General features: G+C 41.1%; 2 protein-coding genes across 3 annotated transcripts; one reads left to right on the forward strand and one right to left on the reverse strand.

The window, feature by feature from the left end:
• Positions 1–434: 434 nt before the first annotated feature.
• Positions 435–3,353, reverse strand: LOC110974751 (prefoldin subunit 4-like). Its single transcript, XM_022226590.2, has 4 exons — positions 3,265–3,353; positions 2,717–2,830; positions 2,228–2,295; positions 435–1,696 (listed from the first exon to the last, which is right to left on the reverse strand). The coding sequence occupies exons 1-4, from the start codon at positions 3,295–3,297 to the stop codon at positions 1,495–1,497; spliced, it is 417 nt and encodes a 138-aa protein (XP_022082282.1). The 5' UTR covers positions 3,298–3,353; the 3' UTR covers positions 435–1,494.
• Positions 3,346–18,539, forward strand: tmx3 (thioredoxin related transmembrane protein 3). Of its 2 annotated transcripts, none has more exons than XM_022226588.2 (14): positions 3,346–3,465; positions 4,411–4,465; positions 7,058–7,097; positions 7,808–7,931; positions 8,187–8,232; positions 8,614–8,694; positions 10,142–10,253; positions 11,643–11,793; positions 12,310–12,414; positions 13,432–13,552; positions 14,212–14,268; positions 14,705–14,840; positions 15,250–15,318; positions 15,972–18,539. In XM_022226588.2, exons 1-14 carry the CDS (start codon positions 3,378–3,380, stop codon positions 16,197–16,199), a joined length of 1,413 nt encoding a protein of 470 aa, XP_022082280.2. In that variant the 5' UTR covers positions 3,346–3,377; the 3' UTR covers positions 16,200–18,539. The 2 variants fall into 2 exon arrangements, with proteins under 2 accessions (XP_022082280.2, XP_022082279.2); XM_022226587.2 differs by having other exon boundaries at positions 3,398–3,465; positions 12,304–12,414.
• The last annotated feature ends 711 nt before the right edge of the window (positions 18,540–19,250 follow it).

Genomic DNA, 19,250 nt, shown 5'->3' on the forward strand with positions numbered 1-19,250 from the left:
CCTTTGGTACGAACTCACCGCGTAGGCATGCAGGCTCATGTGGGTTTGGCCCCGGGAATGCTGAGTGCGCGCAACAAATTTATGCTGGAATGTATGGTCTTCGCGTGTACGCCGAACACGTGCAGAACCCGGTTGGAAAACTTCGCACCAGTCTTTCTTTCGCCGATGAGGGCGCACTTCAACTTAGGGAGCTAGTTGGGTACCCATGGTCCACTGCGCACCACAGGAAAGCACACACAAGAAGTATAGTGTGAGTGAAGAGGTCACTTGTCATTCACAGGAAAAGGCTAGACACAAAATCAGGAGGCCAGGAACAGGGGAATATCTGACGTGACATCTATAACCAAAATAAGAAGGAATCCCCTTATGTAAAATTCCACAGTTCCAAGGATGAATATTAGACATCGTACGCAAGAAGGAACAATATGAAGGCATTGTGGCATCTTTTAATTTATTTCCCGATTACAAGGACACACAACGAACACCGCAAGGTTGGGAAAAAAGGTGTAAATGCAAACACATGGCTAATCTCAATGGTGACATATTTATCTGTTTCATGTGAAAAAAAAATTTTAAGCATCGTACATACTGTGCTTAAAAGAACAAAAGAGTCCCTCCTCGAACCATTTCAAAAGCTTGAACTTTTTTACTTTGTACAAAACATAAGAAAAAAGGCCTTAAACAAAGCTTGAGGAAAAAACACGGGACATATCTGCCTGTGACAAACAGATCTGGCAGTCCAACCTTAACTCCTCGGCTCATATTCGACCTTGGACAAAGTTGGAGTTTATTCATCTTTCACTGTGAGTTTAAGATTTCATTTTCCACTTGCCTCAGAAAAAGTGAAATCTTCAACCTCTGCCAATATGGCTAAAATCATACTATTTACTAATTTAAGGCGCCTTTCGAAATGTACGTCAACACTTGCACCAGGCGTTGCATATCCGTCAAAATCGCTTTCGGGGCGATCTGGAAGGCCGAGCACAGTGCACAGCTGTGTTATGTTAGAGAGTCAATTTTGTGTCCATGAAAGTGAAATGCACTGAACACATTGTGTATGCAATGCACCCAAAAAAGGTACATATAGAAAGGCACCTTTGGGCTGGTAACTAGTTGGAAATAGAATTTCAACTGATCACAGCAAAATCTAAATGAAAAAAAGAGCTGAAATAATGACAAGTTTGGGTCAATGAATTTAAAAAGCTAACCCTTGCCAACACTGTAACCTAGCATCTTTAGCTAGCGAACACAAGGAAGACCCATATCACATGCACACTTCCCAATACCAGACCATTTCAGTAGCAGTCCCCCCCCCATCAAGTTTTTGGCTATTTAACAATTTCACTGAAGAGGTTAACCTGAGCATAATTATGCAAATAATAGAGCACTGTTTGTGCATAAGCTCGTCACAAGACCATACCAGGCCGAGTATCACCAGGCCCCGTAAGCTTAGGCTTTTAAATAAATTTAAACCTAATTAAGTTTGATTTGGTGCTACGCCTCGTCCATTTCTAGATTAATGTTGTTGCCAAACTTGGCGTACAGCTGGGCTTTGAGATCTGCCAGGGTTTCCTTGATGGACTCGCAGTTCCTCTCCAAGTCTGCTATCTCCTCCTCTTTCTCCGACTTGGCCCGTTCCATCAGGGCCTGGGCATCGCTGACAGTCTTACTGACGAAGACTTCGCCAATGAGGTAAGTACACGGCGGTCAAGGAAGAGGTGTTTACAGATGATAAAACTGTGTTTATTTCTTATCTTTACCCGTGTAAAGTTTGTGCTTAAATTTAGGCAAGTCCAGAAGGATTTAACTCTCACTTTGTAGTTATTCTATTAAGAACCTTCGTGGATCATCCAAAAATCCACCTCTGCATGAGTCAGATTGGCACATTGGTTCTTTCCTCGCCTCCCACCTCTGCTCCCGGGCTCCATTCCCAGCTCAGTCCACACGTGGATTGGATTTCCAGTCCTTACTTGATTCGGCGGGTTTTACCCAGAATATTTCTCTAGGGTTTTCCTCCCACCTCTAAAACTGTAACTGCTTTTCATTTCAAAGTGCCCGAGTCTTCAAGCATACGAAGTTGGCGCATCTCTTGGAAAAAGACGAATAAGAACCAGTGGTATACTGTCTTTGTACTTTGCAAATTGAACATACGTTACATAAATAATTACTTCAGAACTGTGGGGAGCTAGGTGCAATGCCACAAGAATTCAATCTGAATAAAGGATATGGAACTGTGGAATCCTCATCACCCAGTTCAAGTTCATCTAAGGCATCCTGCATATTCTGTACATCTTTCTAAGGGTAAAAAGTTGACAAAATCAGAATCTAATTAATACTGAAATGCAACACATTTTTATTTAATCATTTACTTTAATAAATGTTAGTCTGCAACTCTTACCTAAAAGAGAGTGCATCTATAGGCCTCTAATGGGGTAATACAAATTCAAATCTTTCTGTTCCAGTTTCTAATTGACTGCATAAAGTCCCGATCAAATTCTTCATTGGGGTTTCATATGCAGTCGTTATCTTAGACCTTGTGCACAAAGTTTATGGCCCATGGTGTAAGTAAGAAAACTTGAAATTTTTTTCACTCCGGAATTAGTGTTTCTTCATCAGATTTACACTTCTTTGGTAGTTTTCAATTCATAATAAGGATGTCAAGTGGTGGCCGGATATGGAACTCTTTCTTCAACAACTTGAAACTCCAAAGACAGACCTGTTTGGTTTGGATTTCTGCCTGCAGTTCACCGAGTTTGTTCGTCTTTCGTGCAAAGATGTTGATCTTCTGCTGATCTTCAAGGGTCACCTGAACAGAGTCACAATCTGCTGACTGAACGTGAACACAGACACAAGAATAAATGGGGCTGCATTTAAAATTTTTGACAAGCACGAACAAGTAGACAGGGCAGAGGTGACCACAGTGCTCTCCAAAAAAAGCAGTAGGTAGAAGTTGGCCTTTGCATGCCCACAGCGTGCGGCACCGCGCCACACCTGGACGTGACGTTGAAAAAAGAGGTGTAGCCCACAGTAGGCCTAGTCAGCCATGCGCTAGCCCCCGGCCCTCAAACATTGTCAAAGCATGCATGTACTTTTGTACCTAGGCCTAGTAACATTTTATGCAGGTTGATACGAACAGCTTTTCAAGGACCAATACCCCCTCCTCATCGGATATATAATGGAACAGATTATCCCCACCTAAGAGGTGCATGTGTAATAGGTTCAGGCCAGGGTGCACAGGGGAAAATAACAATTTTTTATGCCTACCGATGTGTTGTGAAGAGACACGGGCGCAGCCATTTTGATTGTTGATCTCAACAGAGGGCGCTATCTACGCACATCCGCGCGTTTTATTCTCTTAGTAGGGTTCTTCCGGCCGGATGCGTGTGTCGGTGGCGTTTATTTCCTCCTTGAATGCATGCTGTAAAGCAATGGACTTTCTAGGCGTAGTTTTGCTTTGTCTTTCGGGTAACGTATAGAATTATTTGTTTTAATTTTTTTAACTGTGTGCTTATTTCTTGCGGTGAAATGAAAACCATTGTGGGATGCATATTTCGTTGATTTTGTGTGTAACTTGACCTAGCGAAGCAGCATGTTACCCGTAAGCCAACTTTGTGTGGCAACCATACCGTAAATTAATCATTGAACGTGCAATTTTTGGAAAAGCAATGTTTTTGAGCATTCTACCTCCATGTTTTGAGTTTCAGCCCAGCTTGTTGGCATGATTGTGCAATTTTGCACATTGTGTAGAGTCTTATGTTCTTGATAAATACAAAACGGGTGATTTTTTTTAAAAGAGGTTATGTATTAATAAATAAATTTATGGAGCTGGAGAACAAAGGTTTATTACTTGGATTTAGCTCGAGAGCGTGGAGGATGGCTGGCTCTATTCCTTCCTCCATGGCTCAAATTAAATAATATGGTAAACCTTTTTGTATGAAAACGAAGAACAGCCTCGAAGGCACCAGGAGTGCGTAAGAGTAATTCCAAAAATGAGGGGTCCATTTTTTTTTCGTGTCCCTGTCACATCTGACCTACGATTTTGTAAGTTCAGAACACATTTTCTAACTTACAAGAGTGATGAATTAATGCAGATTACCTGCCAAACAAATACATATAGCAATAGAAATTGATTCTGGTGATATTTCCATGTCAAATAACAAAGGTCAGGTGTAACAGGGACACGAAAATGTCCTACTTTTGGACCCCTAATTTCTGGAATTACCCATAACCTCTATTAAAACCTTGGCTCTTTTGAGAATAAATGATGGCTAGTAAGTTTGCCCATTTATTGTAGATAATTAATACACTCAATTTTCCATGCTTGGAGATACGTATTTCAAATCTTTGTAATAAGTTTCTAAACAAGGTTTGATATTTGGTACATGTAGGTGTGGTTTTATTTATTCACAGGTTTTCTAGTTTTAGCCGTTGGCGTGGGAGGAGATGTAATCGAGTTGGATGACAGGTAAGATATTGTTTCAGGATGCCGTGGGATCAGATTTAAAACCTCAAATGCAAAACAACAATTTGGAAAAAAAAAGTAAACCAAGATCAGGTTTCTGTTGGCTAAATGACAAATTAAAGTTTCTTTCTTTTTTTTTTTTTGGACAAAAACTGTTCGACAGTTTTAATGATGCATGACGTATTTTCTGCTGTTGTATGTTTTTGCAAGAAAACATCTTGAGCCCGAGCGGCATCGACATGTGAAAATCAGTTGGAGGAATAGTTTCAGAAATTAGCGTCATCTTGGATTCTGTACCTTTTTTTTTTCTCAGTCAAGGCCCTCCAAAGCCAGCCAAGATTAAGCACATGGTCCTTGCATAATCCTGAAGGTTTCGGCATTGCGCAACCCAACCTCTGTTACATGCATTTCACATAGGACTGAAAGTTTAGTGCCCTGATCGGCTTTGGTATTTAAGAATGTGCGTTCTTGCTGTGCTCAGTGGAGTTAGCTCTAAAAAGAACACTGGGCCAAACAAAATGCTGTTCACTAACAGGATCTTATGAGTATGTTAAAATGATATTTTTTTAAATTAGATAATACAAAATGTGTTTAGCAAACATCCAAATTGAAGCTATCATTGTTAACCGTTTCATAAAATGTCACCCAATATGGTCGCCAATTCAGTCTTGTTTTTGAAGGAGCAGATCATGTCATGAACAGTTCCACAGCTCACATTAATTTCGTCAGCACTCATTATAATCACCGTTACCACAGAAATAATTCACAGAATGGGTTATCTGGTAGATATATCAGAAAAATGACCTCCAAGTTGGATATCGCAGCCTGCAGCAATGTGCACGCTGTTTAAACAACATAACAGAGCAATAAGCAATATTTAATTGGGCCCTAAGCGGTACCAGCATAATGGATAGATCATAAGGCCAAAAATAAATAGTTCTACATTCCTATTACAAAGCTTCTGGAAAGGAGGTTGATAAGCCAGCCAAAAAATTTGTGTGTGTTTATTTTAATGCTGATTCGGTTTGCAGGTACACGTCACATTGTAACTGGTTAAAGATGACCAGGGCAGGAGAGGTTCAGTTGGATTTATTGAAAATGGAATAAAGGACACTTTGTTCACCGGCAATTGACGTGATATTACACGTGGGTTGCATTGCCTGGCATGTATGACAAAAGGGTCAGTGTTATATTTTCAAAAAATTCCTCCCCCCCCAAAAAAAAATTTGGCACTGCGCAGTCAAATAGTGTAAGTCAGGAAACCACAGGCAAAACCATTTTTTTTGGGGGGGGGATAATTACACCAACAACCCATGAATAGTAGGCCTTACAGAAAAGCACATTTTTAGTGATCAGAATAGCTGTTAAATATACAGAAAATTTTGTTAGAGATCTAGAAATTAATTATCAATTCTTAATGATTTTTTTCTTCCATATGTTTAAGTTATATATTTATGAGGTGATTTAAATATGCCATGAATTGTTACATTTTGGTTCATGTTATGCGAATGATAAAACGTGATCATTCCTTGGAGAGAAACAGGCGAGAGTAAAACAATGACACAAAGGCTTTCCTAAAAGGATGTGGAACAGTGTTCATCAAAACATTTTTATTCTAAACATCCCCTCCCCTCCTCCAAGAAAAATGAATCAATCATTAAATCAATCTGAATTTCACATTTGAAGATATTCTGACAAAAGTATTAGTTCACTTTGTGGCTCTGGGAAACAGACTGAAAAATGTATTGAAGATTTTAGCACAAATCAGGCCATTTACACACAATATTTTAATACACGTTTATCAAAATGAAGATTAAAACCCCTGAACAGTGAAATTTAAACAGCATTATTGAGTCACCAAGCAGTAGATTAATTTACTTTGAAAATTGTACTAATATGCATCCGCCGATTGTAACGATGGAATTTATCATCGTCAATTAATAAATGAATGACTTGGGATCAATAAAGACATTACATGTATAAAGACTGTGGATTATTATTATCATTTCCTTATTTATTTTTTCACAACAAAATGGTCCCCCACAGGGCCCTGGGACAAGAGACATAAATACATGTACGAAAATACAAAGATAATGCACTTAAAAAGACATTTGCATCGACAAACACTTTCAAATCATAAAACAGTTAAAAAGGAAATAATCCAGGTAAATACACGATGAGGCATAATGAGACTACGTCAAGATAGATATCAATATCAAATGTGTAAAAAAAATATTTGAACCTATAAAAACAATACAAACATTACTAGGGTTGAAATTAAAATTATCGAGTCTGTGGTAAACAGGAATCAGTCGTTGATTTTTCAAAAATATCCGGAGAGGGAGAAGATCTGATTATTATAGGGAGATTTAAACTCTTTTACAACGACAAACCTTGTACAGATGGGCTGTACTTAAAACAATTTGATTTAAAATTAGGAGTGAAACAGTCACAGTGGAACACCAATGATGCGTTTTCCGTTTCCAGTGTAGGCAAAATCCATTTTATGAGTGAAGCTGTGTGTGTCATGTCTGACACGTTGTGACACTTCAGTTGCTGACTGCGACTGCATAATTCCCATTCTCTTCTCTGCAGGTTTCTGCAAGCCAAGGACCAAGGTCATTGGCTCGTTGAGGTAATGCATAATCATCGACTCTCCCACTGTGTAGTAAATGGTGTGGAGGAACACAGGTCATGAATATTCAGGAGGGACTGTCAGATTAACTGATTGGTTGATTTTCTGTTTCAATTTATGTAATTGATTGGACGAAATGGGGTTTTTACAAGAAAAGAACAAAAACCATCGGCTTATTAAGGTGAATTATGATCACACACAAAGTTAATTGCTGTGTGTGTTGATTTGTGTGGATGTGCATTTCATGAATATTCAGGAGGGACTATCGGATGATTTGGTTAATTTATTGGATCTAGTTGATTTTAAAAATGATGTGTCTGCAAGCAAACAGCAAAGATGATTAGATTGTTGAGGATAAACATACTCAGGGAATTTTTTCCTTTCTTTTTCTTGAGTACCAAGCTAATTAATATTTATAAGAAATGGTCAAGTAAATCAATTTGATGTTTTTTTGCATATCAATTTATGCATTATTTATAAATTTTTGTATTTGCGGTTGCATATGTGATTATTTCAATTATTCATCAACAAATTCATCGATTGGCTCATTTTCATTACCAAGTGACCAATTACGGTTGAAAGAGACTTGATTTTTGAACATATGTCCACTTCACTTGTATGTGGATCAACTTAGAAGGCAATGTTTGTAGAGAGACTATTTTTCATAGAAAGTTCTTGAAAAGTTTCTTGCCTTAATTTGTGTGTTACAGTTCTATGCCCCCTGGTGTGGCCATTGTCAGAAGTTGACACCCATCTGGGCCGATGTAGGGTCCAAAATGAGGCAGAAACACCCTCATATACAAGTCGGGAAACTAGACGGCACCCGATACTCCAGTAAGTCCGCTCGTTAGCCTGCTTTTCTCCAAGTTGAATTTGGAAACTGAAGTGCACGTCCAAATGTAATTGGAAAGCAATACTTTTGGGCTTCTAGTTTGGCCTTGTGTTTGACGGAATCCATATACCAACAGTTACGGTCTAATATTTAGATGTGCATTAAGCTTGTAACAGATCTGAGATCATCTCCTTATAACAATCAAGAAGTGTACCCCTAATGCTCCCGTGGTCTTGTCTCCTTCTCACCCTTTGCAGATATCATGGACCAATTTGAGGTCAGAGGATTCCCTACTATAAAATAGTAAGTCAAGGATCCAGGGTTCAATGACATTCATGTGGCGCTGTCGCTTGACCTTCGCACGATCGGTTAATCTCATCGCATGGTTTTTTGTCAATCATTCCACCAATCACCTTTTTCTTTTTAATTCACGGTTGCACGGTTGTTTCAAGAAAGGGAAGTTAAGTTGGAGATTTCATACAGGATTGACCGGTGGCGCAGGGCAATCAGGCTATCGTGCAGATAGGCCAATCACATACAACAATCACGTACAGAAATTTCAGGATTCCATTATTAGGAGGGTTGCAATCAAACTTAGAACGTAGAAATAGCCAAAACAAAAGCCAGCGACATCGGTGGCACCGCGCAGCCTGAAAATGACTAGCTCGTTTTGTTTTATTTCAGTATAAGCGGTGAGAAGGTGTACACCCACAGAGGAGGTAGGACTACAAAGGACATCATGGACTTTGCTATCAGAGCACACGGGTGAGTCCACGACAAACTCTTGCCCCAAAGTTGGATTTAACATTCTGCGTTCTAATCAGTTGGATGAAGGTCGTAGCTTACTCAGAGGCTAATCGGTGGCTTTGATTTTTGCCTCGATGCTCGATGAAGCGTTCGGATGTATGAGTGGAGTTCCTCATTGCAGTGCTACTGACCGACTTGACGTTGAGCTCCTTACCCACGGTAACTTCCGCTATTCTGCATCCACCAAAATCAAATACTTGCCCTCAGAAAAATGCCCGTCCTCACTGCAGCGTGGTGAGCAGCCACACGCTCCAAGGACTGCGTTGCCGGATCTGATCACGTGACGCAATCAAGCGAAATTATCCACTTGTCAACCCAGGCCAATTTCTTGAATTTCATTCTTTCCCAAGGTGAATCATGCCATTTTTCTGTAACAATTCCAACCTTGAAACAGCCTTTGAATCAATGATAGTGGAAGTTGAAGCCTGAAAAGATGTGATTTTGGGACGTTTTATTTTCTGAGACTTTTTTTTAAGTGAAAATGCGACAAGCGACCCGTTTTGCCTGATGGCATCACAAATGAGATCAAGGACTTTGGTGACGGTACAGTCGAACGTCATTACGACAAAGTCCTTTGGACTTGACAGTTACTTTGTTGTGACAGAACTGGACTGCGGGATCTAAAGTGATGACCCAACCTGACAACGGAGTCCCAAGTTGCCAGAGCCACTGTTGAGTGAAAGTCTTTTAAAGGAATCTTGCACTGTGTCAATCACTGGGAACCCTTATCATTTTTCCCCATATATCGTCGGTTTTCATCAGGATTCCAAAATGGTTGCTATGTCAAAACAAGGAACTCGGTTTGCTCTTTTTCACACTAAAAACAAAATGACAAAAAATACGCCTTAACCCTCCTTTGGTTTTACAGCACAAATGTGCACAAATGCCCACAGTCACTGGTGAGCATGTAGTTTCTATTTGGAACTCAAACATGCACAGGTTCAGTGTGTACACAGTAGGTTGTCAGCACAAAATGACCCAGGGTCTTTTGTGCAGTCCTCTTCACTGCATTTGGTTTACTGCACAATGATGCACATGAAACAGTGAAGCACAGTTCTTGGGCAGCACAAAAGTGCGATCTGATATTCCTGTGCCAGACTGTTGGTGCAGTGCACAACACAACACAGCTGTGCTTCTTTGAGGTGTTCACCAAATGACCCAAAGAGTGACTTCAGCATAGGAGGGTTGAACAGGTAATTTATCTGGACCTGGTTGTCCTAACAGCGTTCTCATTGTCAGCGTTTGACTGTATTGTCCTACGCCCTGAGTGCAAGTCCTAAAATCTCAAATCAAGAGCCTGAAATGTCTCTTTGTCTCCTGAGTTGGAGTCTGAGTTTACCAGAGTCTCAGACCAAGTCCTCACTCGGATGTGTTTTGTTTTCCCGTGTCTGTGCCTACCTCGCAGGCCAGCGGTACGTAGTATGAACAAAGCCATCGAGTACAAGCAAGCACTCAAGGAACGCAAAGTTTTCTACCTCCTGGTAACCGGTGAACAGGATGAGGAGACCGAGTTAGGCGTGAGTTTGATTTTTGTTTTATTTACACGTGACCCAATCCGTCAGTTATTTTCAAAGATGACAAACCTGCTAATTGGAAGTTGAGAAAAAACTCAAGGAAAGACACCAATGCAGTATTAACCACTTGCTGCCGGGGGCAGTTATCGATGTTGATGATGCTGGTCCGGGATAATTATCATTTTTTTTCTTTTTTCAAAATTCCTGAAAAATTCTTATCTTTATTTACTGGACACTTACAAACACGTGAAGGACTGTCTGGTGTCCACTCTAGCCTGACAGACTAAATCTATTGACGCCTGACTATTTCAGCCAGGCCTGCAGCCTTGTAAAAAGAGCCCAGATTGTGCGGTGTTATGTAAGTTTCTTTTGTTCACGAACCTGGCTCAGTGCGCTGCTGACCTCTTTTCAATAGGGGCCAGATTAGCGTGCAGCGGTGCTGTGTGGCTTATCGCTGCGGTGGTGAAGCGCTTTTGTCCCCAGTGGTAATCCACTCGCTCTAAGTGCCCCAAACCGCCCTGGTCTTTAGTTCCGAGTACGGTCTTTTGTTACAAGGCCCTGTTCCCTTTGTCCGAGTTCGGAGACCCCGCCCACACATATAAAGCATACGTGTCCGGATCCGAAATCCCCAGCAGGAAGTGGTTAATTTACCTTTAAAGGAAAAAAGCCTAGAAATGTGCTCGGACTAGTCTGAGCACATTTCCATGGACTTAAGGGGAAGCCTGGGACTATGTAAGGCCAATCAAAAAATGATTCACAGCTTCTTGAAGGCACTGAGCCCCTTCCTGTGAAGGCTGCCCGATGGCATCATGGGAAGCCTGTCATCGGCCTCTCAGTTAATTTGTACAGCTTTTGTAAAACAAAATGTGACTGAAGATGTGATTCCAAGTGGAAAATTTGACACAACGATTTTCACATACAGAGGTCATTGCCTCTGATAAACCATTCCTGAGCACTGTATCCTTCCTTCTTTCCAAGACCATGGGAGAAATTTTACAGATTTGCTTAAGTGGGCGTCAAGCCCATATCCTCTTGCTTGCTAGTGCAGACATCCGAGCCCCTCCACGGCCGAGCTTTATCAGGTTCGCCCGGCCAACTTAGACAAATCCACTTACATGTCAGAGTTCACGCGAGACATCAGATAATAGGCTTATGACAGTTTTCTGAACGAAACAGTGGCTGACTCGACCACTGTAACATTGTTGGCTAACTTTTGCCCGAAGGCGTCTTTTAGAATCAGAATGCGGTGAATTTGATCCCTTCTTGAAGATCACTGACAGATTCTCACAGGAGTCTTATCCTCCTTCATTTACCCAAGCCCAACATCTCTTCAATGACAGACATTCCAGAGATGCATCGAATGATTAATTGGTGTTTTTGTCTCCATTTCAGAAACTTTACAGTAAAGTGGCGGAGGGTAAAATACTAGAGAGCTTCTATTTCAAGGGGCCCAACGAAGTATTACCTAAAGACATGCGGTTAGAAGCGAAAGACCTGCCAACTCTGATGGTATTCAAAGATAAGAGACATTACAGATATGAAGGTGCGTAGGAGTCTTTGGCAGCGGGTGGCTGCAGGTCCGCTGGTTGGTCTCTCTGTCTGTCTGCCTGTGTGTCTGTTGGTCGTTTTCGGCTGGTCTAATACCCAAACCTGTCCGGAGAGTTGCTGAGCTGGTCTCAAATCAAGACTTGAGGTTCAGGCTGTGTCTGTTTGTTTGTCCTCAGCGATCGGGTCGTCTGAAAGTGGTCTTCCAGATACGTTGCCATTGTCATGATTGTTGCCGATCTGACATGCGACCCTTGAGCTCTTGCTTCATTACGCCGATGCGGTGGCCAAGAGCCTTGACATAGTACATTGCACACGAGTACCAACCAATCGATGAAAAGGAGATATTGATCGCTGGTGATTTATTGGAGACGCATTAAATACCAATTTGCCTTGATTGCATTCAGTATGAATGGTATACTGGGACCGGTGATGTTTCCTTCACACTGGGTCAATTTCCATTCAAGAATAAACAGGAAGATTTCACTGCACATTATTTTGTTGTTAGTTCCAGAGGATGGCGTTACTGAAGAGAGTTTGACCAAATGGATCGTGGATGAGAAATTTCAAGCATTCCCACTGATTGAGAACAACAACATTAATTACTTGGCACTGTTAGGTATGATTTTTATCAATCAACTAATCGATCAAAGAATCAATTAGTTGGTCAATCAGTCAGTCAATCAATTAGTCACAAGTCAGTCAGCCAATCAAATACAGTCATTTGCAAAATGTTAGCACCACCCGTAGAAAATGCATGAACCTGAAGGAAAACCAAACTGAAACCAATCAATCCTGGCAACTTATGTTTGTTTTCAATGTGTAACCTTAGTATCTTGGTTCAGCTATTTGACTACATTTCCATGATTTGACATGTTATCAGTCTAATATTCAGTGCGCCCTCCCTTATTTCTGATTACTTAGACTGGCTTTTTTTACCCATGCTGCCTTGCAGACAAAATGTCATACAAGACCTGCCTTTGCAAAAAATTTCATTCCAATGGGTACATAGCACTACACTGATGTTATGCACCACTGTAAAACCATGTTAAGTAATCATTCAGTGAGACAATGTAATGCAGGCCCAGTGACAAAAATACCAATAAAATTCCAGGTGGTCTTAAACTTTTGCAGATGACTGTAAGTGATCCATCAATTAGTTGAATAGTCGATGTATTGTTAAGTAGCCAGTCAATCATTTAGTCAGTCAATCATTTAGCCAGTCAATCATTTAGCCAGTCAATCATTTAGCCAGTCAATCATTTAGCCAGTCAATCATTTAGCCAGTCAATCATTTAGCCAGTCAATCATTTAGCCAGTCAATCATTTAGTCAGTCAATCAGTTTGTTAATCAGATGGCCAATCAGTGACTTGAGCTGTCAGTTTTCTGTTGAGTCAGCCGATTGGGTAATTAACCAGTCTTTTTGTCGCCCTCTTTATTCTGACCAAATAATTCAATTAGTCGCTTTGTTATAGACAAGTGACTGATACCTAAGCCACATCAGAGTCACCTGTCTCAAGAGTGCGACTTCTCACTCACCGACGCAATAATCAGAAAGTTTCCAACATCCATCGCTCGTGTGAAAGCATCAACACCAGTCATTGACTGATTTTGTACTCTTACGGTTCATTCCAGATAAGTTCTTGGTGTTGGCGCTAGTCAACCCCAGCATCGATAACTTCAAGACGCATCCCCACTACCTCATGAAGGACACAATACGTAGAGTGGCCCTAGAGCAGAGAGACAGGTTTCACAAGTAAGAGGATTCTGTGCCGTATTAAGGGGAATTTGAGAGCGGATTTCATTGAACAGCTGATGAGCACAGATAGGCTGTGTCCGAATCATTTGGCTATGGCTAGAAATAATGCACAAGTCTACGATAGTGGCTGCAGCCAATTCCCATTGAGTTGCGTGTAATTTCAAGCCGCAGCCAAGTGATTTGAACGCAGTCATATCTTGCTAACCACCAAAAATATTGTCTGAGCAAAATTCCTTTTGCCAACGTGAATGTCGTGGGATATATATATATCTAGCTTGACAACGTACTTGTGGCTGAGTTTTGACAAAAAACCATGATAGCGATTGTAATGTTAGGAAGCTTTTAATTTTTTGAATGTGCTCCATGTGTGGCGTTGCTTTTCTGTCAAAGGTGTCTTTAATGTTTGACTTCCTGGTGGGTAGAACCCAGGTAAACGTTATTCAGAAATTTAGACGAGCATACTCAAAATGATGTTCGCTGTGTAAATTCTTCAATTTTGTGTTTTGGCACAAAAGCCTCATGTTGACATCAAATAATGTTAAGCAAAGTGGATACTGGGCTAATGAACTGACTGTCGTTTGTTACCGTCGTCAAACATTTTGAGTAAACCGCGATAATTTCATTGGTCCTGTTTCAACGATTTTTCTGAACTTCAGGAAGTTTCAGTTTGGTTTTATGGAAACACCTGACATCGCCAATGACATCACTCTAAGGTGAGTTAATTTGTTACCCGTAGATATGACAGAACGCGACTGGGATAATCTTCAATTGTTTCCGGTTGCCCCCGTCATAGAGCTGCAAATTTAAAACCTGTACAAGAAAACTACACGTGTGATAAATTATTTGAATGACTCTTGTCAAGCGCTGCGCCTGAACGCCAGGCACAATTTCAAAAGGGCGTTCCCATTTGCCAAACGTTGTACGCATGCGCGCATATTTTATAGGTACCTTTCAGGTGTCTTTAAGAACGTGAGGATTTCACGATTATACGTTCCCACCACTGCCAGCAACGCAATTGTTGTGCTCTTCGACGGTGCCAGTGTATTGAATTTACATAACAATAGCCTTTCGACCTGACTAGTCGGTTTTTTAACACGGCTGCCTGTTACCAACTACGTATTCAAAATGCCTCACTGGTTCCCTTCGCAGTCGATTGGAGACCCCAGGCATCCTAGTGGTTGATCCCAAGACTTATTTATACTACGTCTATGAAGACGATGCCGTAGAGGTGACGGAAGAATCGCTTGCCAGGTTCCTAGAGGACGTCGCCATTGGTGCTATTGAGGTACACATTGCCACTTTTTTCTTTTTTTTTATATTTACATATAAAAAACACAAAAAAAGTGTGTCTGAGTGTTTATTCACCGTTACTTTTAGAAAAAGCAATGGACAAAATGAGCTGAAAACAAACCACGATCTAAAGATTTACTTAGAAAAAGCTAGAAAAATGTTCAAGTTCATAGTTCTTGCCGAGAAGATGAACACCAAAGTTGAGGTGAAGGTGACAATACCTTGGTGTTAGATAACAAGACAAATTGTTGGGAAATTAATAGTGCTTGTGTTGACGTTTTCTCTTTGTTCAGAGAGTTCCTTTATTCAGTTATCTTTCGTGGCAAATCGTAATTTCTTCCATATTGTCGCTCAACTCTTTATCTTTGTCTCAGATGTTAATGTTGTTTTCCTCTGTCATGCAGGCTCACGGAGGAAACGGTTGGTTTAGGAAGATCTACAGGGTTATCTACGAAGTTGTTAACAGTTTGGTGGTGAGTAGAGCGTGCCAATGGAAGCTTACTGCTTTGTACCAAAAAAGGCAGAAAATTCCTCAATGGAAACGAAAGGTTTTAGTATTTCAATTTACTCTTCACTGAAGCATGCTTACAGGCGACTTGTTTTCAGTGCTTTCCATAAAGAAACATAAAGTCACTTAGGAGGGACTCGAACCCAGAAATGGCTTATTCTTGTAGATATTTAATCCACTTTACAGGAAGTGTTAAGCTCACCAGTGAGGGCTTGGCATTGCAGGTGGGAATCTTGAAAATAATGGGCAGAGCTATCTGCAACATCTGACATTGTGCGGCTTCAAAAAGAAATCTGGCCAGACCTCCTGCTCAAAGACTGAGCAAAATCTCTGTTTCACTTTCTCCGACTTCAATTTTCCTGTCAAGTCCGTGACTAGGTTCCTGCAAGTTGAGATGATTTTATACAGCTGCCAACTCATGCTACCTCTTACTGCATGGCCTGTGGGCACAGTTAAGTTCTTGCCAACTCGGAGAACGAACTTGACTACAGAACAAAAAGATAAGGGGCCCCTCAGCTCAAGGTTGCTTAAATGGAGCCGGGGTGCTTTGGCAGCCCTACAGAGCAAAGATGTTAATTTCTTCATTCGCCGATTTTATTATCTGCATTCTTGCTCCAGGCCCTGTGGACAGCCAATCCCATCCTGACGACAGGCCTTCTGGTCGTTCCCTCCTTCCTCATCATCTTCATCTGCTACAGCATCTGGTCGGCCGATCCCTACGACGAAGACAACCTGCCCCCGGACAGTGAAGACGAAGCTGAAGACGGAGACAGCCAACAGGACGCCGACGAGGAGAAGAAGGTGACCGAGCTGGACGATGCCAGCAGACACATCAAGTCAGAGTAAGGGGTTTGGGACTTCGTCGAGGCTCCGTGTGGAAGGGCGCCCTCGCTGGTGACATGGGGAGAGGTTGGGCACGCACTTGAACACAATCGCGCAGACCCCAATTACTGACGCGCATCAAGATGTACGCATGCAAACCACAGCATGCACATGGCATTGGCCCAACAGGACACCATTCCTGGCTAAGACAGCGCCCTCTCTCTGTCATGCACGAAGCCTATCATATCCAACCTGTTCATTCAACCCCTCCCCCTGCCTGTCTCCCACCTTTGGGGAATGTTACTGCCACTGAGGTAGGGTCAACCTAACTGCACCTCACCTTATAACTTATCACAGCATCAGTTTTTGAAGGTTTTTCTCCAAAGTGTGTTAGCCAGTGAGAGAGCGTATTGTGTGAGTGGAGCAGTGTAGTCGTCGTAACCTTCCCAAAATGTGACTAATAGAGGTTTTTCACGTGACATAACATGACGGGCAGAGTCATTGCACGAAGCGTACCATGTCCGTGGAGGCTTGTGTATCTTCGAATCTGAGTCTTTCTATCGGCAATTTCATGTGCACAAGAATTTTGAGAGGCTTCAAAGACGTGCGCGTTTCCGCGCACATCTGAGTAAATTGAACGCCGACCGTCAAAAATCATGTGACTGAAAATCCTCTGTATTTCAATTATTCAAGTAGTAAAAGACGAAATGAATCTGGAGCCAACTGAGAAACTGTTCTTTTCCCTTTGTTTAGGGATAGATATATTTAATTTCAAGTAGAAATGCGTTTGCCTGTCTCTTTTTCTCTTTGTCTCACAGAGACCTCTTCAAGAATTTAAGATCCGTTTTCCTTCATGAAATCGTTTACAACTGTTATGCGCGCACAGAGTCTTTCCTTATTAATATTAGAATTGAGTCGAACCTGAAATCGTTGTTGAACATCTGTGGGAGGCCTTTGAAAAGGTCCCACGGAAAACACGGAAGCTTGGCACTGCCATTGTCAGTCTGAGTTTTAGACGAGTCCGCCGTCAAGGCTTGTGAAAATGTTCCAAAGGGGATCAATTTATTTGTTGCTTTTTTATTTTTTTCATGCAACCTGTTGACTGTAATTTGCCAAGGAAGTGCATACCCGAAATCATTTTATAGAAGTGCCGCTATTCTCCAAAATGTTCTCGTCTTAAAAGCAATGTTTTCTAGGGACGGAGCAGGCCCTTGACTTACTTTGGCAGCTTCCAAAAAACGACAATCTGTTTTGACAGCGAGCAATCGTGCACTTAACCGGACTGTGAACTACCAACAGAATTAGCCTGTCAACCAACTCATGTAAATCAAAATTGGGGTCAGAATGAACACTTTTAAAATTTGTTTTGAGAAGAGTTTAGTTTTTGTTTTATAATGACCTAATTACATTTAATTACCAAGAAACTGTTATTGTGAGTTTATGAAATTGGAGTCGAGATGACATGATGTAGAGTTTGTACTCCATAGAGACTTCTTTTTTATTAAGGACTTTAGCTGGTAACCCTACGGTTGTTGTGTGTGGAAGACGCAGTACTGACAATAGATTCCTTTGTGGAGTTTGTAAAAGTCATTTATGAATGAAATTTAGTTTTGTTGAAATCACAGGACTGTTTACGTAGAGTGTAGAATTTGTACCCAAAAGCTGGATCGGCAGTTTTTGGCACGACATCGTGTGTGGGAGTATATCTGTTCTTACTAAATAGTAATTCAGGGAATGAGACATCTGGCGAGCAAGCCTTCAAAGGAGTGTCATCTAAAAGCTAGATGAATGAATTATACCCTGGAGCTGATGTCCAGGGGTGTTGGGTCCGAGACCCCCTCATTGGTCAAACTCCTTGATGACCTTTCATTATTTAGAATTTGTGAAATCCTTGTCGTATTTGTCTGTGCCTTGGTCTTGCTGCAGATGCTAAGGTTTTGAGTTAATCTCTTCTCTTCTTTAAATGCAAATCTCCTTGAGACTGTTGTAGATTCTAGACTAATTTCAGCTTTTGCAAACTGTCGAGAACATTTTCACCTTGGCTTTGAGATTTCCTAGTGGTTTTATTTTGGTCGCAAGGTGGTGTAATATGCACAAGTTTCTTTCCAAAAAAAAATGAATACCCCGATTCTTACAGTTCCCATCCCCCCCCAAAAAATAACTGCACCTCCAAAGCCTGTAAGAATCACCGCACGATTTCTCAATCAATCGGTCAGCCATTCTTTTAAAATATAGTTTTTGTTTACTGGAATATTTTTTTTCAATGGCGGTGTCAGTGAGCGCCGACTGCACAATGAACTTTGCCGTCAAATTGGCACATCAAAAAGCGTTTCTGTTTAAAGTGAATAAATGGAAATAAGTTTAGGCATGGTTTAGTCCACCAAGCTGTGAAGTTGTTTTGAATTACTGAAAAATCAGGTGGGTAGAAATTCCTTAACCCTAACCCTCCCCAATCCTTCACCTGTTGGAGGACTGAGGACTGTTAGATACTTTCATTAACCCTAACCCTCCTCAATCCTTCACCTGTTGGAGGACTGAGGACTGTTAGATACTTTCATTAACCCTAACCCTCCTCAATCCTTCACCTGTTGGAGGACTGAGGAGTGTTAGGGTTAATGACCAGAATTGTGTGTTTGACTTGTACTGTGTTGCATCTCATTTTATTTGTACACAGATTGAGTATCTCTAGTAAAATGGGGGAATTTTTTGTTCCTGTGCAATATTCCTGACGACTTTGCCCCTTTTTCTCCCCCCACAGGATATTTATATCGTGGATTAATTTCCTCTACTTTTTGTAGTTGTCAGTGAAATGTCAAATGTAGAAATCACACTAATCTTCTTGAAATTGTTTCCTTAATCAGTTTCGGGGGATTTTCTTGCTCCTGTGACAGGTTTCATAAAGGGAATTCTAACATGGTTAATATTTACAATGAAGTGTGATGCAAGTGATTTGGGAAAATCTTAAAACTGAATAAAGATGTCCTGTCACGTTCAGAAAATTTGGGGGAGGTGATTGGGTTTTTTTTTCTTCGTCAGTTTTTGTATTTCATTTTGAAAAACATAGCAGCGTGTCAT

The sequence above is a fragment of the Acanthaster planci genome, linkage group LG06 (assembly GCF_054643075.1).
Source record: "Acanthaster planci isolate LZ-2023a linkage group LG06, COTS_SCS, whole genome shotgun sequence".
In the NCBI taxonomy this organism is placed as follows: Eukaryota; Metazoa; Echinodermata; class Asteroidea; order Valvatida; family Acanthasteridae; genus Acanthaster; species Acanthaster planci.